Source organism: Gambusia affinis, linkage group LG17, assembly GCF_019740435.1.
Source record: "Gambusia affinis linkage group LG17, SWU_Gaff_1.0, whole genome shotgun sequence".
Lineage (NCBI taxonomy): Eukaryota > Metazoa > Chordata > Actinopteri > Cyprinodontiformes > Poeciliidae > Gambusia > Gambusia affinis.
The window spans coordinates 4,886,151-4,910,726 of NC_057884.1; the positions used below are offsets into that span (position 1 = coordinate 4,886,151).

At 41.4% G+C, this 24,576-nt stretch overlaps 1 protein-coding gene across 3 annotated transcripts in view; it reads left to right on the forward strand.

Annotated features, from left to right (window-relative positions):
* The first annotated feature begins 834 nt into the window (after positions 1-834).
* LOC122847086 (zinc finger protein 703-like) overlaps positions 835-24,576 on the forward strand; it is an 81,397-nt gene continuing 57,655 nt past the window's right edge. The window contains exons 1-3 of one of the 3 annotated variants that reach the window (XR_006373331.1): positions 1,004-1,848; positions 2,781-2,880; positions 12,850-13,399. Coding sequence is in view for 1 of the 3 variants with exons in the window: in XM_044144441.1 (XP_044000376.1) it covers positions 2,878-2,880 (3 nt within the window). In the remaining 2 variants the exon portion in view is untranslated. Of the gene's footprint in view, positions 1,849-2,780; positions 2,881-4,205; positions 4,747-10,940; positions 11,737-12,849; positions 13,405-24,576 lie in introns of those variants that run through there. The other 2 variants (XR_006373332.1, XM_044144441.1) reach the window with 2 other exon arrangements.

Consider the following 24,576-nt stretch of genomic DNA (forward strand, 5'->3'; position numbering starts at 1 on the left):
GATATAAATGTTTCACAGTGAGAAGATTTTGCTGAACACGCCAAATAATCTGAAGTTATGCAGCAACACAGGCAGGAGATGGAGGTCCAGCGTAGTTGTCATTACTGTGCAGTGAAGGCGAAAACCAGGCCCGAGTGCGCAAGTGTAAATTGACGTGACTGACACCATCGTTTCCGAATGTTTCCTGCTTGCGTTCACTGTCGTTTTGAAAAAGTTTCACGCTGGAGCTGTTTGTGACACTTTTGCGGTTTTGTCAGACAAAAATAGTTGCTGGCATGGAAGCGAGGCCAAAACTCAACAAACCATATTTTCTAAAAACGGCGTTGTGGTCAACAGATAAAAACATAAAAGTTGTGTGTGTAATACTGCATATTATTCTGGTATCAAATAAATATAGGGCCCGTATCACTGTTACCGATACGATACAAATAACGATACTTATTTTTTATATATTACATATCAAACTTCTGAACATTAGTTATTTTTGTGTTTTTTTTTCTTTTTATTATTTTTGTTAAAACCTAGGGCAGAATTTTCATAAAGTTTATAGGTGTCTACAAAAAAAGAACATATTAGTATTTACACAATATACCAAAACAATAGAAAAACAAAAAAAAGTTTGCATTGTTTTCAAAACAGCAAAAGGTTATCACGATAATATCAATCCGATATTGACATTGACTTGGTATCGATATTGTCGATAATTTGGATACATTCGCCCATCTTCACCACTCAGAGAATTTTCTTCTTCTACAAAAAAAAAAAGGAGCTGCTCAGACTTTCACCAAAAACCTCCACTCACATCTCCATCCATCTTTGATCCTTAACACCCAAAATGCCTCTACGTTGCAAATCTTACCTCATGATGCTCAGAGCAGTTGTAATTGTGCAGGGAGCAAAATGAAATATCTGACAGTGTGAAAATGCTGCAGCGAGAAGCTCCCGCCGCCGCATCAATCATGACTCCGGCGATGGCTCTGCTCGCAGCGAGGTTACAGTAAATCACACGGTGACGGTTTAATCCCGGGGAGAGTTTTACAGGAGGAGAGGGAATTCAATTTCCTAGCAAAGGTATGCAAATTCTATACAGGCCTGCGATTCACCGAAAGCCTGCACAGATGCAGCGGAGGCGGGAGGGGGCCGGTTTTATTTCTTCTTCTTTTTTTTTTTAACTCTACTGGGGTCTCACACCTTTCATGCTGCTCAGAGAGATTACATTTCAGGAAAACATAGCACAGACAAGACAGACAGGATAATCAATCACGTGAGTTCAAAACGCTCGCGCGCGCTCGTAAGCACACACACACACACATCTCATCATGTCTGCTGGCTGTGTCTGTTTGCGGGAGTCATAAATCAATGCTGCGCTGTCAGACAGCCTAACACGAGCCGAAGAGAGAAATGGAGCAGCGGTACAATCTCCTCCACGCTCTGCTACACTTTTTCTCCAGTGCCAGGCCGAGTGACAGAGGACAGATAATGCTAGGAGTTCCTCCGTGTTTGTGTGCGTCCTTGTCGCTGTGGCGAACAGAACCCCCGTCCCATTAACGTAAGGCAGCGGTGCTGCATCATGTGTGACCTCATTATTCCCCCCCGCTCTCTCTCTCTCTCTCCTGCTTCCAATCACGCTGATAGCAAAAACGTGGCGTCTGCGTTTTCCGCACCTGCCCTCCGCTCGAGCTCGTGAGTCTGCCGTTCTCACAGCCCGTGATTCAGCGCCCACGAGCGCGGCGTCACACCGCTCCGATAGCGGCTGTCCGGTTTACCCCAGTAATTAACACCCAGGCTCATGTTGCTCCAGTAAATCACGCAGGAAACTTTTGGCTCCAGGAAGAGCCCGAGAAACAGGTAAACACGGAGGAGGAGGGGTCACATAAATGCTATGAAACAACGTAAAGATTATTATTGACTCTGTGCTACGTGTTTGGGGTTTTCCCATCAATTACAGCCTCAAGAGCTGCTGCTTCTTCTGACAAGAGAATGTACAGTTTTATCTTTAATGTCAAGGTTCAAGACGTCCTTGGCAAAAAGCCGCCTGCAGTGCCTTGCCAAAATATTTTGTGCTTTTACAGCCACAGACATCAATGTGATTTATCTGAATTTGACGCAGTAAACCAGCATAAAGTACTTAAAAAAAAAATACAAATAAAAAATAGGTTTGTTCAACAGAGTTCTTTTCAAGCCAGAATCTTAAAATGTAATATCGCTGCAGACCTGCCAGGAACTAGCTGCTGTGCCTTCCTATACTTATAGGCTGGTGTTATTCAGAGAAGCATTGAGAAACATTAGAAAGAAAATGATTAAAAAGTCTCAGAAAGACTTAAGACTGAGGGAGACGTCACCTTTTCACAGGACAAAGTCTGGCTACAGAATAAATGTTTAGATCGAAGCGTATTCAGAATGTATGCTGATGATATACACCTCTACTATTCCTTCAAATAAATGAATTTTATCAACATCGCTCTAAATAAACTGTCCTATCAATACAGCAAACGGCACAAATAATACATTTTAGAGTTCATTTTAAAAATATTCCTCTTCACTTTTAGAGCTTCTTGAGGTCAAACCTCAGCCTTTGTTTCTGATCTTTTATCACCCTACACTTGTTTTCGTCCGGTTATTACGATGCAGCGAGTTTCAGTTTGTTTGGAACAACAGGCAGAAACCTGAAACCGTGTCCAGCTCAGTAAATTTGTCTCCGTTTGTCATATCCACTGAGTTTTGTGCAGGTTGTTTGACTGTTTCTTTTTCTTCTTCTTCTCTCTCTCGTCTCTCCAAAGTGCGTCTGGCAGGTGGAGTCCCATCAGCTGCAGCTCATCAAGGTGGAGCTTAAGGAGGAGCTGGATCCCTCTGACTGACACCAGGTCATTTGGCTAAATGGTGAGTAGGCCTCACTTCCCAGTGCTCCTAGTGCTAACTCACTGGCCTTCACAAAAAAAAAAAAAAACAACTCCTACAAACACCGCTGGGAGAAGGTAGAAGCTCTGTTGGATTTCATCCATCTGGTTGCGACCGGCTCTCCCTCTGTAGTGGAGCACAAAGAACGAAAACTAAAGCAAGAGCAAAGTGTGTCAAAAGCGGAATCATCAAAGAGTCCTATCAAAACTACGACGGCGTATTGGGGCCATTGCAGACAGACAAAATGGAGTCAATTTTTGCCAAGAGAATTTGAGATTAAGCTCAGAAAAAGAGAAAATTTCTGAGTTTCAGAAGTTTGAAATTTGCTATGAGAAATTCAAAGTTTGAGATTGTTGTCAGAAATTGCCTACATAAAAAAAAAACAAGTGAATTTCTGAGTTTGGAAATTTGCTGGAAAAAACTCTGGTTTTGGGTTTAATTTCAGAAATTTTATAGAAAATAAATATAGAAATGTCAGGGTTTAGGAAGTTTTGAGTTTCAAAAGTCAAAAATCTTTTACGTCTGAAACTCAGACGTTTCCAGACGGTTTTTTTTTTGGGGGGTTTTTTTCCTAGAAAATTTCTGCGACTAATCTCAAAATTGTGAACTTTTTTGGCAGAAATGTCCCTTTTCTTTCTGCAATGGCCCCGATTGTTGTCATGCAAAACAGTAAATAGTTACTGGCACCGAAGCAAAAAGCTCAATTTAACAACATCATCAGCTTGAGCAGGATATGAGTTAACTGAAGACACGAGCTGTAAGTGTGAAGTTCTATATTTTTAAAGACAGGAGACCATTTTTCAAAAACCTCCTGCTGTATTGCTGTCAAAGTTCATACTGCAGCATAGAATCTGCAAATACCTGTTGTGAAATAAGCAGGAGTGAGACATCTGGAAGAAGCCATTTTTCTCTCTAGATATGTAAAGCTTGTGTAAACATGCCCCAAAATACTTGGCTGCAATTGTGGCAAAAGTCTTTTCAACAAAGTAATGAGTCAAGAGGATTGAATGCAAATGCATGCCAGCATGTTTTAGATTCCTGCTTGCCAAAATGATGGAAACCGTATTTAATTTTTTCTTCAGTTCTACAATTAGGCCTGTCACAATAACAAATTTTGCTGGATGATAAATTGTCCCAGACATTTTATAGATGAGTTGTCATTTTGAGTGAACTCCAGCTCTGTCTAGATGCATAATAATGAAGTCTCTACGACCAAAATTGCATAAAAAAACAATAGTCATTCAGCTTGGACAAGGAAACCAGCGAATAATGCAAACTGCTTAGCACTGGGTCTCAAATATTTTGCAGCTTTTCTCAAAATGGCGGCTTTCCAACAATATTAAAGGGGAGCATCTCTCGACGGCTGTAATTATGGCACGCATTTTAGTTTATCGTGCGAATAGCTGATTTATTGCTTGTATGTGTTTATTTACGACTATGAGCCACTTAATGTTGGTCTAGCCTATAAAAACTAACTAAATAAATTAAAGTCTTTGACAGCTTCAGGGAGACTGAGCTCTACTGCAAGACATTTCTCCGTTTTTAGCGCTCCGACTGTTTCAACTTCTTCCTAAACACTCTATTATTAAACTTAAAGCTACTTCCTGCCCGCATGTCTCAGCCGTAACCATCGATAGCGCTGATTCCGACAAGCCTCCGAAGCGACGCAAAAGTCCCTACAAGTTCTTTCAAGCTTCCGGAGTGATGCAATCCCGAGAGAGAGAGAGTGAGAGAGTGAGAGAGAGCTCCTCATTTTTCATTCTGCTTTTATGTGTGCACACTGCTGCGTAGCCGATGATGAACGAGCGCAGCGGATCTTCAGAGAGCTCGCAGAGGAAAGAATAATGGGTATTTAAGCACACTTGTAAATTACCAACACATTTGTCTTAGGTTGTCCCCTCAGGGATGTCTGACAGCGCAGCACACAAACTATATAAAGCTCACGTACATCTGTTCCTCATAGCCTTATTGGATCTGCTGACATCACTTAAATGCAAACTGTCACGCCATGCTCCATAATTCATACGTTGACAAAGCGCATAAAGCACCCTTTGCCGTCCTTGCACCTGCATGCACGCAGTGTGTGTGTTGTTTTGGGGTTCTTTTTTTTTTTTTTTTTTTTTTCACGAGCCTGCCTCAGCAGGTGTGCGCCGGGTCACCTAGAGTGCATCGTGATGTTTATCTCTAAGTACCACAGACAGGCATGTTGGCCCGCCTGCTGGGAAAACGGGATTACAGCTATCTGTTCCCCCGGCTCTGAGCCGAGCGCCAGGCTTGTGAGTTTTTGCAGAGCATGTTTCCATCAGCTGCACACGTTGCCTGACGCTTGCTTGCGAGCAGACGTTTGACCCCCGCTTCCACGGCGGGTCAAGCGATCGAAAGGAGTTGATGATGATGATGATGATGATGATGAGTTGGAACAAGTGACAGGAAGATGTTGGTGAGCTGTGACATGAATGATGAATGGACTAGACATTAAGGGTGCATTCACACCAGGCCCGATTAGCCTGCTTTAATCAAACTCCAGTTCATTTGTCTAGAAAGTTCAGTTTTGTTCGGGGAGGTGTGAACTTTGTTGCGGACCGCGGGAGTGAACGCTGGTAGGCCTAAAAACCCTAGGTCTCATTTTGTGAACTGTAGCTCTGTCTAGATGCATATTTGAATGGCCAGCAGACCAGAGATTGCTCCAAAAGCAGGAAGCAGACTACAGTGCTGGGCATTGTGGGTAAATACAACCAAAACAAATGCGCAGGTCTAGAATTAGTGGGAGAAATGGGTCAGTGGTCTTTTACAAATGACAAAAGAGAAATCCAACAACCGCTAAAATCTAAATTTTTTTCCTCTTTGTGAAAGAGGACGTTGAGCTCATGTCTTCTTCAGGGGTTCTCAGGTTGTTTCCCTCAGTAGTTTGTGGTGCAGCGCCACCACAGGTCAGGGGAGGAACAGGTTTTTCAAAGATTCTGGATCGTTGGACAGTGCAGTGTGAAAGAAAATCGCACCAGATGAAAATGTAACAAATGTTGCAATTTTGGATTCCAATCAATCAGAGACCACAGAACTTTCCGGCGTGAAAACATCTTAAAATGTGTCTTCAACTCTCCTGCGGTCTTAAGAGATGGACCACATGAGCGTTTTTACTCGGTGCGTGGCCTGGTGGGGTCACACTGAGCCCGTGTGGGGTTTTTTGTTGTTTTTTTTTACCCCATTGCCCAACTGTGACATTTTCCACGCTCCTCCTGAGCGTCGTGCTAAAACCTCGGGAGGGTTAGAGAACAACTCCTCGGTTCAGATAACTTTATTTTGACTCCTCACCGTAAAGGCCAGCTATTTTTGAGCCCACCTCCCCTCCACTTGCCAGAGCTGGGATTTGTGTTTCTCCAGCCGTATCCTGTTGAACGGCTTCCAGAGGAGCCCGAGCTCTCGGATTCATCATCGCCGTTCATAAACAGTCGTTAATGTTTACGACAGGTGTTGCGACATGTTTACGGCGGCATTATGTCTGCTTTACGAGACCCCTGTCGGGTCGGGTTTTACGGCCGCGGCACCCGGGGGGAGGCAGGGCGAAGGGGACTCCTGGCAGCGCATCCGAGAAGGTCCCGGGATGTTTAATCAGTTACCCGAACACACTCGCAAATAAAATGAAAAGCAACAGTGTTTGGCAGGGCAGTCGGCCTGTTTGACGGGGGGCAGCCATCAAACCTTCTCGTTAAACTCAACAGGCTCCGGGCTCTGCTGTTCTTGAGGACTTTTATAGGAAAATCGCTACTCTCAATTTGCTGGCTGTTGTAAAAGTGCGTCCCAGGCAGTGGTTGTGGGTTCTGGTCGGGTTTGAGCAACACCCACCCTCTCGCCCCTCTCAGTCTCCCCCCCCATCTTCCTTCCATCCTCCTGTTTTATGGCATGTTGTAAAGCTGCTGGCAGGCTGACAGCAGCTGTATCTTTTTATCCGGCTGCTAATTTAAGGAAGGGGATTAAGGTTGTGAATTACATTAATAGCGCTGGCTTTTTGTGTGTGTGTGTGTTTGTTGATGATGACAAAGGGTTTGGTTTGAGGCATGTGAAACACATGGAACACTTAAGCAATGTTCTTGTTTTATGCCAGCTGTGCTTTTCTCGCTTTATTTAAGGTTAAATAGCCTCACATAATTAATTACATTTAGTCAGAGCATGCATTTGTAGCTATTTTTCATTCTGCGCACTGTTTTGACAAGACTTCTATTGCGTAGGCCTTTTTACCTAATTCATGTTCTGTACCGAGTAATTATTATTGCTTCACTTACTGTCTTCATGGGCTACTTTTGTATTAAAAATATTGCCACGTCTTTGACATCCCTTGAGCAGTTTGCCGTTGTGGTCACTGAGTTGTCTTCATCTCAGGTTGCAGACTCACAGTTTTGTTTCATTCAAGACCTGTTGCTTCTTAAAAAACTAAACCAAAGCCTGTAAAGCAGCATGCGACACTCCGACCAACCGTAGCTTAAATATTGAGATTTGATTGCTCTACTGTCCAGATGGCAACTATCGTTAACATTCACTCATGTATCAATCTGTTAATTTGTCTTTTAAATACACGTCATGTGAAATTTCCATACTTTTCCACATCTCTGGATGCTTAAAGGTCCTTTCTTAGAGAGGATGGATGCTAATAAGATATATTAGCATCCTTGGTGGGAAATTTCTGGACACTTAACGGTGGATATTAGTCCTTGACGTGGCTGTTTGGCTTTGATTCCCAGATCTGGGAACTTTACTGGAGGTCTTCCTCTCTTCTCTCTTTGCACATTTCCTTTTTTTTTTTTAAATATGACTAATCATTAGAATAATCGATCACTAAAATACTTGTTAGTTGCAGCCCTAGAGGAATGCAGTGTTAAGTGTGAAGGAAGCTGTTAAACAACAGATTTAAAAAAAAAAAAACTACACACAAAAAGCAAAACATAGGCCTGATCATTTTCACCAATTCCTTACAATCAAACAGCAGCTCTTTTTCAACTTTGACTTAAACAGCAAAGCAATTAACTGAGCAGTTAATGTTTTTCCAAGAATAAATGCAGCAAATTTAGCCAGAACACCGAGAATTATTTCTCTCCAAATAACTCCATTTTGAGCCGAGTGTCTCTGGAGCCTGGTCACACACACCCACACACACACACACACACACACACACCGCCCTTTTCCTACACCCGGGCAAGCACTTTACAAACAAACGTAAGCACTTTTATTGATAGGGTAATCCCAGACTGATTAATGGCCCAATAATCAGCCGTAACCTGCAATAAATCAGCCAGCTGATCAATACTGCTGGTGCTCTGCAGCCGTGGCTGGATCATTACCATGTCACTGTATATCTACCATTAGCCCAGGAAGGCCGAGTGCTAAAGGGAGGAATAGGAGTTGGAGGAAGAAAAAGTGCTTCCTCTCTAATGTGTTGAAAATGGGATTGATAGAGAGGTCATTTTTTGATTTAATTTGTCTGCCTGGTCGCCTTCCTCCCTCCTTCTTCCCTCAGCTGATTAATGACTGCACTGTACAGCCAGTGATAAAGATGAAGAGGGTGGAGCAGGATGTTAAATTATGATAATGACACACAATTAATGACACTGGAGGACATTATTCTCCAGCGTTCAGCTGCCGGTAACATTACGGAGTTGAAAGTGCATGCCAGAAATCTTTTTTTTTTTTTTTACTATAAATGTATCATGAAAACATAATACTCTGATCCAAAGCCAAAAATTGGTCCAATACTGACAAATTTTGCGTCATCGAATTCAGAAAAAAACGTATTTTTGTAAAATTCCAGTGAGAAACTTTCAAAGGATTTAAAGCCAGGTGAACTATGCATACCTCTGTTTTTTAGCTCATGGTTCAATGCATTAATAAGTATAAACAAATAACTAATTCTTGGTTATTTATCAGCTCTTTCACGCAGACTGAACAGAAGAAATTAGGTGGCAACTTAAAGATTTCAAATACTTTGAAAGATTTCTGGAAAATATATTCTACCTCACATTCCAGAATTTACTAATTTCAGCCTTTTTGACTTTTGACACTGTACTGCTTCTTATAGTTCACCAAAAACCAAACACCTTTGTTTTTTCCTCCACCAGGGGGTCTTTTGTGGGCTCTGGTGTCCCTTATTCGAAAGTAGGCTGACAGGAAAGGGGGGAGGAGAGGGGCGAAGACATGCGGCAAACATCGGTCGGGTCCGGGAATCGAACCCGCGACCTCCGCGTCGAGAACCGAAGGCCTCCAAATGTGGGTCGCGCCATCCCCTACGCCACCACAGCACGCCCCATAAAATATATTTTAATGACATTTTACATTTATCTGCTCAACGATTACCACATACACGTTTCATGTTTTTATTCTTGGTAACAACAACTGTCCCTCTTTCATGAAAACAGTTTGTTTTGTTTTTTTAGCCAAGTTAAATTAATGGCTTTGAATAAGTTATTAGACGCCTGCTTTCTTAGTTACTATAAAATGAAAGCAAAGCATGTAGTAAATAATAGTGTACTTTGTGCTGTTCTAAACATTTACCATTTTAACAAAGTTAAGCTTGTGTGTTTTTTTAAAAAAAAAAAAAAAAGATCTGGACGGTGAATATTTCACATTTAAAAGTGTCTTTGTGCATCGACTGCCTTTGCATGCGGGTCGTGTCGCTCATAGTGGTTCCAAGGACTTCAAAAGGCCCTCAAACCACACTTTGGACATCCCTGCTTTCAGCAAAAGCTCCAATAGGAATGTCACAGTGGTGATCCATAACTCGAATTTATGAACAGTTAGTCTGGTCTGAAACAATGGACTCAAAGGGCTCGCAGACGGCATGATGGTCTATTTTAAACTAAATGAAAACCTAATAACCTCATATCTCATACTCTATTAAATCTAATGCATAAGTAGTCATTAGAGCTATAAACGCATTGAGAGAAGGTTTTCTTAAAGCCTAAGTAGAGTAATTTCCCCATAGCAACCATGCCAACTTGTCTTCATTTCTGGCATCTAGAGCCTACATTTGTTTTTGTTTTTTCCTTTTCATCGATTGTATGACTTTAGCACAGCTAAGAGTGCTACCAAAATGTTAGTCAGTGAAATTGTGGAATAGTGGAATTATTTGTGGTCAAAAACGTACCTCATGTGTTAAATATTGTTGTTTTAATACTTGTACACCAGTGCTACTATGATGCATAAACTTTGTGGAGTTTATAGTTAGTCCTGCATTTCTTGTTTCCCTGGAGAAACATTAAAATTTTACTCAGATTGCTTTCATAATGAAGGGGAGTTCTGTGCTCCTGGAAGGTGGAAAAATACGGATTATTATGCAATTATTCCCATTTGCTACTGGGAATAGCGAGAATTCAGGCTGTTTGCTGTCAATCACAACAGTATTAGCTATTTGAAACAGCCTTTTCCTTCAGCTAGCATAACTGGGAGCTAGCCTTAGCTGCTGGGAAATGTGAACAAATGTCGACTTCACAGGATGGGATTGTTTCTGTGGAAATCTGAAGCATCTGAAGTCACAAAAGGGTGAAAAAAGTTGGGGTTGTGAAGGAAGGCTTTTTGTCTTTTCAGTTTTCTCCACTGCTTCTAAAAAACAGCCCAAGCACTTAAAAAAAGTGCTGAGCTTTTTTTTGACAATAAGTGAATGTTTTTTGGTGTCTGGAAAATGACCTGTTTCAAAAAACCTCTGGACTCAAGCTGAGCTGCAGCACGTCTTGTCATCTGGTTCTACTGCTGTGTGCGCTGCATAATGGCTGCTGGAAAAAGAAACGTGTTTAGTTGTTGACTTACCATGCAGAAATCACTTGCTGCATTCTTGTCGGTAGTGCAGGAAGCTCCACTTCTGCTTTCCAAAGAGGTATGGTTCTATAATTGCGCATCTGTTTTGCTGTCATTTTCACGTGTGAGTGTAAACGTTGAATTGTGCACCGTGGCCGGCAGCAACGTACTTGGACTTAAAGTGACAAGACCAAACTAAAATCTCATTACCTAAGAATGATTTTTGTGAAGGAAAAACAAAGTACTGAACATTTTTTGTTTAGTCTATAGATCCATCCTGGCCTGTTCAAAGAAGAATCGGTCACATTTGAAGCTTTAAGTGGCCTCCACATCCAAAACGGACGGGATACAAAAAGGAGACGGGGACTCGGCCGAATGGATGCGGCGCATTCGAATGAAGCCGCCCTGCAATCAGAGATCAGATTAGAGGTCAGGATTTGGTCAGAGCACAACCCAGATCCGCAGAGGAGACAGCTGTTAGCCGTGACAGATGAGGGGGAGCCGACAAGAGGCAGGGTCGCACAACAGAGAGGCAGAGAGGGATCAAATCAACTAAGTGAGCTCGGGAGAGGACGGGCCGGGGAAGAAGGAAGTGAGGATGACAAGGTGCATGCAGAGGAAGAGCATGTGGGGAGATAAGATAGTGCAGATGAAACCAGAAGGGGAGGACAGAGAAGAAGAAAGGTAATTTGAGAGAGCGCAGCAGAGGAGGTTGAGGCAGGGCTGACAGTGGGCCATTCATCCTCCATGCTAGAGGAGACAAACTGCTGGCAGAGGAGGACAGGCCCCATAAATCACTCTGGAGCACACACACAGGCGCACACACACACACACACACACCCACACTCACACAGCCATGAAAACACACACACCCACGAGAACTAAAAGTACACACCTCCTACAGCTTATTTTGGCCAGGCCAGGTTCTCCTCTTACTCTCTGGATGTGTTTCTATCCGCTGGACTCTCTGCTCTTCAATTCAGTTTTAGGTAGTTTTAGAAGTGGGTATGTGGTGAAGAGACTCTGACTCAACACATCCCCTCAATCCTCCAGCCTTCAGTAAGTAACAGTCTACGTATGTTCTGAGGATTTTCCAGATCCAATGTGTGAAAACTGGATAATGTTTTTAGTTTTATTTTGTTCAGAAAAACATGTACAGAATGTTCTCTGAAGCTGCGTTCCCATTATTAATGTGTGGAAATGGTTGTCGATACTCAACATGTTTTATTGACACACACAATTTTCTTATGAACTGTGCTTATGAGCTGAAAACAAAGAAAAACCAACCATCATCCTCCTACCACTTCCTGTCGTCGTCTTTGCTGTTTCCACCAGTAGTAACATCCAGTTGACTTGTGTGGTGTGAAAGAATTTCCATTGCTCCACTGTGAAATACATCTTTTTCGTTATGGCCAAAACAGCCACCTCATCCTAGTGCAAAATCTTTTAGCGAAAAATGTGTTCTTTTGAAATTGCCGTGTTTCCATTAAGTAAATTTATTTTTGTAATCTCAATTTGCGCAATGCTAGCGTTAATGGAGACACAGCCGGATAAAGAGCTCAGTCTACAGGTTTTCCTTTTAATTTAGGTCTAGGAACTGAGATGCCGGTGAAAGAAAGTAGATTTTTGACTTCTGCGTCGACTTTGACATAATATTTTCAATCGTCTCCTTTGCAGAAAGGCCCAGTGAAGACCCATTTTTAGCTTTACGGTAGAGTCCGCCAGGTTGCCAATGAAACTGTTGTGGTTTTCCACTGAGCTCAGTGAAGGATTGCATCTTTGATGTTGAATTTTTGTACCACCGGTTCCTGTTTTTTACTGATTATTTTCAGTAAGGAACTATTCTTTCTTTCTTTGTTCATTGAGCAATTAAAGCTATTTCTTTTGATTTCAACTGGCATGTTTTTCTCTTTTTTTGTGTGTCCTAAAACAGTTTTCTGCAAAAAGACCTATCTGGCTATCTGACGCAGCCTGATGTGGGGAAAAGTTTTTTCTAACATTAATAACCCTTTCCTGTTCTTAAGAATGAGCATATCCTCTCTGGTTCAAACGTGTGCCATTACTGAATTATTCAGATTTAAAAACTTATTTCCGTTGGCCCTTCATATCCACTTGCTGCACTTGGTTTGTGCTTTTAGTCGTAAAACAAATACTCTTCTCCTGTCTTTGCAGCTCTATTTCTGTCTGCTAGGAATGGATGTAACCTTTGGATTTTCCGCTCGGTGTGGTGTGGTAATACTCTGCTGGCGGTTGGCGCTCACTCCCTCCGTCTCTCTGCGGCCGCGGCTGGCAGCTCGGACCGATCCGCTCGCTCTGTGTGGGTTCTGCCTGTCTCAAACCTCCTGCTTCCCTCCTCCGCCCACTGATGGTGAGGAGTGCCAGTTCCTCTTCGCCTAGCCTCGCCTTGACCCCCGCGCTGACACACACAGTGTGTTTTGACAGCGAGCCACACTCCGAACACGCCGGTAGGTCAGGTCAGGGAGTGGCTCCCCGCGTGTTTTCACTGGAGTGGAGGACGGACACTTTGTTGTTATTCCAGTGGTTATTGAGCTCATTCCTTTCAGGGGCGAGTAATTAAACGGGATAAGGATGCGGCTCATTTGGCGGCACAAGAAAAATCTCTGTCTACATTAAACTTGGACCTTTCTGGAAACATATTCATTTTTGAAAAATCGCACCAAGATTTAAAAAAAATAAAATAAAAAATGCATGAATACAAGTACTGCATTGTTTGATTGAAATTTGTTGACTCTTAATGTAGGAACAACACTCTGGATTCATATGAACCTTTATATCATTTTGAAGACACAGTGTCTAGCTGAAAGTTGGCATACATCTTGATTGTTTCCACATTTTGTCAATTACAACCATAAGCCTGTTTGTATTTTACCAGGATATCAGATGAAAGCTGTAACAGCTGCTACGTGAGCCGTCAGTCAGTGTGTTCACATCTTATCATAGATTAGCTCTCTGTTCACACTCCATGTCAATAGATGACAGAAATGCTCCTTTTGTTGTTTTACAACCACTATTTATAATTATTTTATAATTAGTTTTTTTAATTAATAATAATTTTTTTTTATTAATAATAGGACATTACATATTTAACATTTATATGCAAATACGGGAAATTATGGCCAAGACACTAATTTCCATTCTTAACCCATTGACTGGTTGTCTGACGCTTAATAAGAAAAATCTGCTAAAAAAAACTTAATAAAGGAGAAAAGTGGGTAATTAAGCAGTTGTTTTGAATTTGTAGTCTGTAGAGGTTACATAATTTTTACTTTAGACCAAGTAAGTTGGATAGACGTGGCACAAAGACGTTAAAATTAGATTTGTACACATTTAAGCTAGGCTAAGCTAAACATGCTAATCGCTTGATTAGAAAACCACACTAACAAACAACTGCACTACTCTCTACTCTACTACACTGTTTTGGTATTCTAAAAAGATACATGTTTGTTTTTTTTGATAAATAGTTTTGTTTGGCTCACGGTTCACTATGATGTAAAACTGCATTTAGATGAAATCTCAATTTTCACACGCTGTCTTTCTACAGTTTGTTTCCCTGCCTGGCCCTCCTAAGGAAAACAAATCTAGACACACCCATGGATCTGCAAACACAAATTTGCACCCTTTCTTCTTTAATTTAGACATCTATGAGCACAAAGTATGAAAGGCGTGATTGGATAATTAAATTTTGGAAAAGGAGGGACATTTTATTTCCATGTTATGCCCCGTCTCTCGCTTCACAGTCGTGTCCAGAGCATTAAACATCTTGTACTTGGCCGTGGTTTAATGTGAGTCGGTTCGTATGTGTGCAACTCGTTTACAACAAACAGTAAATCCTGTGTGTGACCCGGGTCGTGCTTTATGTAACCTTGAAACAACTTCTCCTCTAGCAGCAGCGCGGGGAGTAAATGTGAATCACATTTACAGCCTTGCAAACAGTCGAGGACATTGTGTTAAATGTGCAGCGTGCCGTATTAGTGCTTCACTGCTATAAACACAGGAAGTGAGCTTGACGAGCAAAAATATTCACACACCTTGAACTTATTCAGAAGGTCGTTCAATGTTTTTTATTAGAAACAATTCGTAGTTTTTTTCTTTTCTTTTTTTTTAATTGACCCCAAAAGTCAACAAACAGGGGAAGGATGATGAAGTTATGGAGCTGGATTTGCCAAAATAAAATCAAATAAAATAAAAATCTGAAAAGTAGTTCAACATTTTTTCAGGTTCAAATCTCCTTTTTATTTTTTTTGCATTTTCCAAATAATTTTTTGTTTCACATCTCTCTTTTCCCAGTTCTAATCTTTTTAAATAAATGGGTTTTTTTTGGACAAATTTATGGCCCCAATTTAGCTCCATAGAGGCGTACAAGCCGGGTTAAAGGTTGTAAAACAAGTTGTAAGTTGAGCTTAGTTCAATCCATTGGATGAAAATAAAAAGAAACACTTGGAGTAACTGGAAACCAACTCCGTAGATCGCTCTCTTTAATGTACCTTGAGACAAGGTGGTGGCGGCATCATGCTGTGGGGAGTTTGTTCTCCAAATATATCATAGAACCTCAATGCAAAGACACACCCCACTTTGTATTTATAAATACAGATATGTATTTTTTGGTGCTCTGTTAGTCACATAAAATGGCAATAAAACACATTAAAATTTGTAGAAATATAAAAAAGTTTAAGGCATGTGGTTACGTTTTCCAATGAGTCAGATGAAATTTTCTAACCGAGCTTTATTCCCTTGTAATCTAAATAACCAGCCTCTCGAGGGATTGGAGAACCATAATTGTACATAACATATAAATCCCATTACAACTTGATGGACTCTAAAAACGCCAGAGCTTTAAAAATTGAGTTTCATATGATCCATCTGTGCTTCTTCTGCACACAAAGGGAGCATTTGAACAAAATGAACAAAGGAAATATTGTATGCATGTCATTATGTGGTGATCACGATGTATAGATTTTGTGTATTAAAAGCCTTTAAACGGAGACATATTGTGTAATTAAAACCCAGAAGTCTGAGCCAGTTTTTAAATTCTCTCTTTCAACCATCTGTGCTTAATCTTCCGATCCTTCTTTCTCTTTCTCTTCCACATTTTAGATTACGTTGACAATTATTTATATCTCTAGAGCCCTTTGACATTTAGTGTCTTACTACTTGATAGTCCGGTAGTCGCGGTTCGATTGGGGACCAAAACGCTGCACCGTGTCAAACAAACCAAATCCTTTGGAAAACCTGTTCACCTCCTCGCCTGTGGGGGCACTGCAACAAGAACTACTGAAGAAAACACAAAATCCTCTGAAGAAGACACTGAGTTCAGCTTCCTCCTTCAAGAAATGTAAATAAAAACGGACTAGCGTCAGACTTTAGTGGTTGTCTGATTTATTTCTTGTCTTTGGTGAAAGACTGTGATTTTCTGCGCTAGTAATGGATTCACAAGTCTGTTTTGGTTGTATTTACCCAGAATGCCCTGCTTCTGGAGCAGTCTCCGGTCCGCTTGGAGTTCACGTAGGCATTCGAATCGCACCAAGACCTTGGTTTTTGAGCGACGCCTCGTAACCTGTTGTTATAAGAAAATGGACGGATAGTTGACGGTACAAAGTTTTGCTTTAGTGCTAAAAGTTAGCTGCGTTATTTTGCCTTACAAAATGAGGTCAGTACCGTTAGAAAAACATGCACTGTAACCAATTGACACTAAAAAAAAGAACCAAAAAGCTTTTGATAAAGACGACGAATACGAAAACGGATCAAACTCCCATCAGTCAAACAAGCGAGCTACAAAATACGTTTGACTGATTTGTTGTTTGATGTCAAACATGTCGCGATGGACGGCTAAATTAAGTTTTCGGTTCGTTAATTTCCACAAGCCCTCGCTAATCAACAACAGACAGGAAGGACTTTATAACTGTTTGCCTGTGCGGGCCCAGCCAATTACGGGCTTGAAAAATGGGGGAGGCGATGAATCAAATCTGTAGTGTGGTGGCAGACATCAGATTGCAGAAGGCTGCAAAACAAATATATCACTGTCAGTTAGGCCGTACAGCAGGCATTTAGAAGATTGCATTAAGTTGATGGCTGAGCTGAATAGCAAGCTAAGCTAATGTGGAACAGAGCCTCTGAAAACTTTGGGTGACAGAGCGGGAGGCGGAGGGGTGGAGACAAGATGATTTTTATTACCCTACCCTTCATTTTTTTTTTTTTTATCAATTTTTATTATTTTTTTGTCTTTTCTCCCACCTTTGGCCATTTTTTTTAAGCATACAGGCTGACCTGAAGGGAAGAGTGCGAAAAGGAGGACGAAGGAAAAAATTGATAGAAACAGATGAAACATGAGATTTAAGTAAATAACTCTGAAGGAGAACATGCTTACTAAAGACACATTTTAGTGTTGGGTGGTGAATTCAATTTAAAAATTGGCATTTTCTTTTGTCCAGTATTTCTGCTATGTCTATTCACTGCTATCTAAAGGAGCTAGCATGTCAGTCTAGTCAGAACAGAAGAAAAAGCCAATAACACACACACAATGTGATTTTGTTTGGTATTGATGCGCCGTTGTGTTGGAGGGGCTTGCATGCAAGGAGAAAATACTGTGTGCACAGAGCATTATAATGTGGCAAATAAGTTTTCCATGTTCGCTGACGTAGCAAATAAATTCGCTGCATCAGAACTTATTCGGCAGTAGCAGGTTCTCTTTGTCAGAAAAGCCAAAAACCACCTGAAGCGAGCATAAAAACTTTTTTTGGGGGGGGCGGCGGGGGAAATTCAGGAAGTTATTTTGAATTTCGCCATCATCTTCAACCGTTCCTACTACAAAATCTGCAAACTGTTCCACTTGAATGAGCGTTGTCCAAGAGAGAAAAGGAATATTAAGAGTCCATTCCAAACACGATAAAGTATTAAGAGTCCACTGTGTTTTACATGGAAATGCAACTTTAGGACCCAAATGAAGCCAATGTCACCTCGATGACAGCAGGGCGCAGTCAAATGCAGAGTTTATGGATCAGTACCTGTCACAGCTCAGGCCTGCTGTTATCAGTAAAGCAGCCTGCTTAGAAAGATTATGACTGCACTGTGGGCGTTGGGCCGCAAGCGCTTAAACAGTGTTAGTGCGCACGCACGAAAAGGGAATAAATTACAGGGTAATGATATTAAAAGCACAAAGTCGTTAAGATGCCAAGTTAAGGCACAATAAATCCAGTCATGGCTTCTACAGCCCGTCCCCACACAGGGTAATTAAATTTGATTTATAAGCCATATTACATCAGTGCAAGATACTTCATCCACCCTCAGCTCCTGCATCGTCCCTCCGTTCTGCCCTGCTTTATTAGACGCCTTGACAGCTGGCGAAAAATATGGCCAAATGTTTCAGGTCCCGAGCTGCGAGAGCTCTGCGCTGGGTACTCCGTCTTTTGGTGGTGACAGTGGTGTCCGCTGATAATTTATGCAGCGCTCCACTTCTCCGCAGAGCGAGGTAGTAGCAGGACTGCGTAGGGTGCAGACAAAAAGGGTTCGTCTCGTCAGTCGCTTTAGCGCCGCGGCCCATATCGCCTCGGCGACATTTGCCGCCATTCACCTCGGCGGGACGCTTTGGACACTTCCAGTGGCAACAAACGAGGAGGAAGGGAAACCTTGTCAGGACAGTCTTGTAAAAATAACTTATTCAGACATCGTTTGCCATTTTTGAGGAGTTTTATTGTTGTGCAAGGATTTAATTATTGATGAAGCTAAAGGGGCAGCATTAGCTAAAACTGACTTTTTTTTTTAGTTTTACATCAGGTTATAACGTTATTCCTTCATCAAAAACCTACCTGGAGTGTTGCTTTAATTCTTTCGAGCATGTTTGAGAAATCCTTTTGTCTCCCGGAGCAACCATTTAGCTATAAAAGAAAAAAAAAAAAAACCTCCAGGATGGAACTTGCTCCGCCTTCAAAGACGAAGCTCCTACTCAGAGCTGCAGTTTCCAATTTTCTGAGGTTCTGGCTCCCAGAACAACAGCGACTCCTCCACGCAGCTCCTTCCGACTAGCCAGCAGCAATTAGCAAACACCTTGTGAAACTGCGCACAGCAGGGTTCATTATAGAAAATACTTCTCCTGCAACGCTGGTAAAAATGATGGTAAAGGGTTACTAGAGGAGAGATGTTGGGATGACTTTGTGAGGGCGGAGATTGAGGAGGAGTTTTTTTTTTTTTTGTTTTTTTAAAGAGACAGAGGCCCAATTCTTTTGTTGTATTTGATACATGCAGAATTTTTTACTGCACCTGAAGGTAACATAGTTACTTCATATTTGCATTTTATGGCACAATGATGTGGCTGGAAAGCCCATAATACTGTCTCTTTACGTCACATCTCCACTTAGTTCTATACTTTCCTCTCTTCGAAAATGCTGCAATGTAGTGATAAAATACACATATCGGAAAGTTTGAAAGCTCCTTTTCCACTATTGTTGGTGTTGAACCAACCACAAAGCTCACTCAGACTGATAAGATGCTGACTGCTGGTAACAACTCGGCAGACCGCCACCAGAACCGACCCAACGTCTCTCTTTAAACCTGTCGCTAAATGTCGTCCTACCCCGGCCTGCCCGGTTCTTTAAATTTACAACCTTGTGCTGCAGCTTAAACATCGCTTCATCCTTCGTTAACGCCATGAGAGACGATTAAAAATCTTCTAATGAAACAAGATAAAGTTTGTTTCGTCCGAGCCTCATAAATAAATCAGCCTGGATAAATATTAGTAAAAAGTCAAGTGATTTTAAATAATAAGCTGTAAAGCAAAGAGACGGGAAGGAATCCAAACACGCCAAGATTTAGCAGTCACAAGATTTACCGTGGGTAGAAAATAAACATTTTCTCATTATGGATTTCGGCGTGCGGGGGCGGACGCTTATCTGGCGGCATCTGACTCAATTACAAAAAAAAAAAAAAAAAAAAAAAAAAAATTAAAACAGGAATAATGGCATGTGCACGATGAAAAACATCAATTTTTTTTTTCACGTCAGCTGGGGAAGCTTAACCAAAACAGAATTGAAAACTGATGATTAAAACTCTTCACACTCAAGACAGAAACACTAAAGCACATGTTAAAAAAAAAAAAGGGCAGATAAAATAAACGACATGGGGAAGATTAGAGGGACTGGAGTTCAGCCTGGTGTGGTTGATTTTAATGAGCTGTGGCACTTTTATTATCATTATTAATTAGCAGTTTTCAAGCAGCGGGGTGCGATCAATAAGGTGGAGTGAAACAAATTTCAATGGGCCATTGGAATCAATCAGAAAGACTTTTTATCTACACAACTGCCACTGCGCTGCGCTCGTTAGACACAACAGTGGGAAATGAAAGATTTGCAGCATTTTTAATTGGAACGACGTGACTGAGCCAGACATTTTTCTTCTTCTCGTGTGCAAGACTAATCTCTGAAATATTTCGCTTGGTTTCGCCCGTATCGGTTTCTTTTTTCCTCCCCCCCCCCGCCCCTCCCTTTTCCTCTCCCCCTAACAAGCGCTCGTATTATAGGACACATTTCACTTGACGATGCGTGGATCACGCCACACATGAACACTTGCACCCTAATCCTTCTCACCTCTTAATCAGACAAGCATTAAAATTGGATTAGAGACAATCTGCTGAAATTCCACATTTCCAAGCGGGAGACGCGGTCCTTGTTTACAGAGCTGTGATTTTTTGTTTTGTTTTTTATTTGTTTATTTATTTTCTCCCCTCTTTGGGAAGCAACAAAATCCTTCACATCGGAAACTGAAGCCACATTCCAGTGTATCTAAATGCGGTCTCTATAGTTTCCACACCGTAAGCATACAATTATAGGGCTTTGGACTGTGCAAGCATGCAGTCGGTGTTTCTTGTTGAATTGTCAATGAAACGTTGCGGTAAGATGACCTTAATGGTGGAATTGGAGAAAAAGGGGGCTGAAAAAAAAGAAGCTTTTTTTACAGGAATATCCCAATGATTTTTATGGACTATTTTAATTTTAAACACGTGAACAATATTTTTCTGCCCGTCAAAGGCGAGAACAAATTTAGCAAATATCTGTTGCGTACACAGAAAGACTCGTGTTCACATCCGGTGTTGCACTTGGTGCTGCCAACTTAGCTTAGCTGACCGTGAGAGTTTGAACGGCTAAAGCTTTTCCTCTGAACTACATCCCCCACAATGCTGTGTGGCTCTATTCTATATATTATCACCCTCCTATGTAATTGCCGAAGTCTTTTTTTATTTCTTTGTTTTGCCAAAAGTGATTATGGCAAAAAAAAAAAAAAAAAAAGCTAAAAAAAATTACATTGGCCATTATTTTAGGAAGGTGACAATATTGAGTATTGAGTAACATATCAGACGTATTATCTATTTATTGATCAGGTATCTGTCTGGATTTATATCATTATTGATTTATTGTCCAGCCCTGGCAGAACATCAGGCTCATGGTGTTTAAGTCAAAGGTCAGAAATTAGCATCAAAAGTGTCTTATTTATACACGTTTCTATCCAAGTTTCAAAACGCATCCATCGATTCATTTGAAGCGTGGAAAATTGTTGTTTACAATTTTTCTTACTATTTTTAACCATCTACGTTTTCCTTCAGTTCACCTTTTCCATTCTGACCAGTAAAAATAAAACACGACATAGTTGATGTTTATTAACAAATGATCTAATATTCAAATAAGTTGAATATTTATAAATCATATTGGGGACTGTGGGTTTGATTTTGTACTTTTAGGCAGAATAAAATGTGAGCATGAACAAAACTCCTTGGCTAGATTTGATTTGTAGAGTTGTAGCCAAAAACGGAAAACTTTTCTTTTTCCTCGGTGCCCTTTGGGGTTTTTTATTTTTATTTTTTATTTTGGTGTATTTACGGCTACTTTTGCACCTCTCTTTCTCTCTCTCTCTCTCTCTCTCTCCTTGCCCTCCTCCATTCCCTCCTCCCCTGTCCCTGCTCTCATGGTGGAGGGCTACTTAGCACACAACAGTTAATACCTGTCTAATTTATTAGCCTCCTGCCCCAGCCCTGAAGGGCCATTAGCAACACACACTGACACTGCAGCGCGGCCTGTGTCGTAATTTATTGTCTTATTACAGTGCTGCAGCGGCATCAATTAATTATCCATTAAAGCGCTGCTGTCCCAGGATTTATGGAGGGGGCTGTGAGGGCTAGATGGAGTTAGAGAGGAATGGGGAGAAGAGAGTGATGATGAAGAAGGCGAGGAAGGAAGAAGAAGGGGCGAGCGGGAGCGAAGACGGATCGTTGTTTTTGGTGCACTTTGGTTAAAACATCGGATGACGATAAAGTGAACTGGGAACGCGTAAAGTAAAAAAAAATAAATATTCTGGATCTTGATTAAACCTGAGGTATACATATAGAAATAGAAGTAATGCATAATTTATTGCAAAGATCCATCAAATCGTCTCTAATTTGTACATCTTCTACAGCCTGCATCAGAATCTAGAGCAGGATTTGCGTATCGCAATAGATCCAAAGTGTGATCTTTGCGCAAAAATAGATCCGCCCTTAAAACACGAATCTGCGGCTCAAACCAATAGCTAAGCAGACTCTGGCTCTCCCTCCATCTTTCTCCACAATGAATCTTTTCCACCGAAGCACAATTTGTTCCGAAAACAAAAAACCCCCCAAAAAAACAAAAAGCGTTTCCTGGCATTGACAGGGAGAATGGATGGCTTCCATTACATCGTACAAGAAACGCATTCTGTTGAGATGAAAGGCTTGTGAATGATTGCAGACTGAGTCGCTGCTAACAAGTCTGGTGATCCGGGGCTAATGAGGTGCACACTCGCTAACTACATCCTGACTACGTGACAAATCAAAGCCGCTCAAATGGGTATCATCATCATCATCATCACCATCATCATCATCATCATCACCACCGCGGTCGTCGTGGCAGCGTGGAGGTCCTTCGTTTTCTGCACCGATCCACATTTGGTTGAAAAAAAGAGCGGGACGTTGGTGCGAGCCGGACGAGGTTCTGATGAGGCTGATGGAAATGGGCTGAAATAATAGTTCATAAAGGAATGGATTGGACACATTTAGTTAATCGCTCTGGGTTTTTGAAGAATGGTTCGGTTAAAACCAGGCCAAATCCAGATTAGGTGGACAAAGAGGTTGAAGGAACAGTATATATATATATATATATATATAAAAAAGAAGTAAAATTGACTTTCTTTTTTTTACATCATGCTATGATGTCATGCTGTTATCAAAACCATACCTGGAGTTTTGAAATCCCTTAATCTCCCGAGCAACTTTTAGGTTGCTGACGGAGCCGGTTTGTGTTTATGCTAACCGGATTCCTGGTACATACTCACACATGAATACTGTATTCTAGTGGCCCATAGAGGGACTGTTGTATCAGACACAAACCATGTGCTTTGGCCTTTGGGCAGCAGACAAACAAATGCCAAAGCATCCACTTTTCATGTGAGATAACTGTTGTAGAAGTCCAGTGTCTCAGACAAGCCATTAGCTTCAACCTCCCGGACCAACTAGCCTGGATTTATGCCAAATGAAGATGCCAGGATTGGTATATACTGCTTGATTACAGACCCTTGACCTCAAATTTCCCAAACTATTCCTTAAACACCTACTTGAACCGGTCGATCGCGGAAGGTTTTCAGTCGATCTCGGCAGTAGGGGACAAACTGACCAAGAGGCTGAAACCAGCACTTCCTCTTCTGAAGTGCTTTTCAAAAAACATTCAAAGGGCCAAAACGTTTGTAATTTTATTAAAGAATTTTAAAAAAAAATCAAGAAAATGTGTTCAAATGAATGATTCCAGTAATCAATGCACAATTCAGTGCATTTTGGTTCCATCCATTTTCTGTTCACCCTTTGTCCCTAATGGGGTCAGCAGGGTTGCTGGTTCCTCTCCAGCTGCGTTCCGGGGTTCACCCTGGACAGGTCGCCAGTCTGTCGCAGGGCAACACAGAGACATACAAGACACACAACCATTCACACACACACTCACACCTAGGGAGAATTTAGAGAGACCAATTAACCTGACAGTCATGTTTTTGGACTGTGGGAGGAAGCCGGAGAACCCACCATGCACAGGGAGAACATGCAAACTCCATGCAGAAAGACCCCGGACTGGGAATCGAACCCAGGACCTTCTTGCTGCAAGGCAACAGCTCTACCAACTGCTGTGCAGCCTTATTTTGGTTCCATTAACAACAAAAAAAAAAAAGGACTCAAAGGGAAACTGACCAGCAGAGGAGTTTAAATCAGCTAATCAACCATCGCTGTGTTCAGGGAAGCGCTGATTAATAATTGAGAAATCAACTTGATATCGTAACTGACTGAATGATATGAATTTAATGTAATCTCTGCTCGGCTTGCGGGGCGCAGGCGGTTTGTCACGGTAACAGGTGTGCTTAAACTACAAATAGAGAGAGAGAGTAAAAAGGTAGGAGTGGTTTTGAGTTGATCACCTGTTCAAGTTATTTTACCTTTAGCTGTGGCGCATCACAGCCACTGTAGTTTCTGAACATTCAATAAACGACAAACTTGGACTAATTACCTCGTTCGTTTGCAAGTATACGTCATTCAGAACAAACGTCAAACAGCACAAGTATATTTAATTAAATTTCAACAAACAAATGGCTTCTACAGCAATAATTATGTGAAATTAAATCGATTGTCTATTATTCACAAAAAAATGAGTTTGGTGCTCTTATGGCTTCTTGCTTTGAGCTTAGAGCAGGGCTGTCGAACTCCAGTCAAGGGCCGCAGTCCTGCAGCTTTTAGATGAGCCTCTGCTGCATCACCTGATCAGAATAATTAGGTCATTAAGGCTCTGGAGAACTGATCTATACAAGGAGGAGGTAACTAAGCCATTTCATTGCAGTGTTTTGTACCTG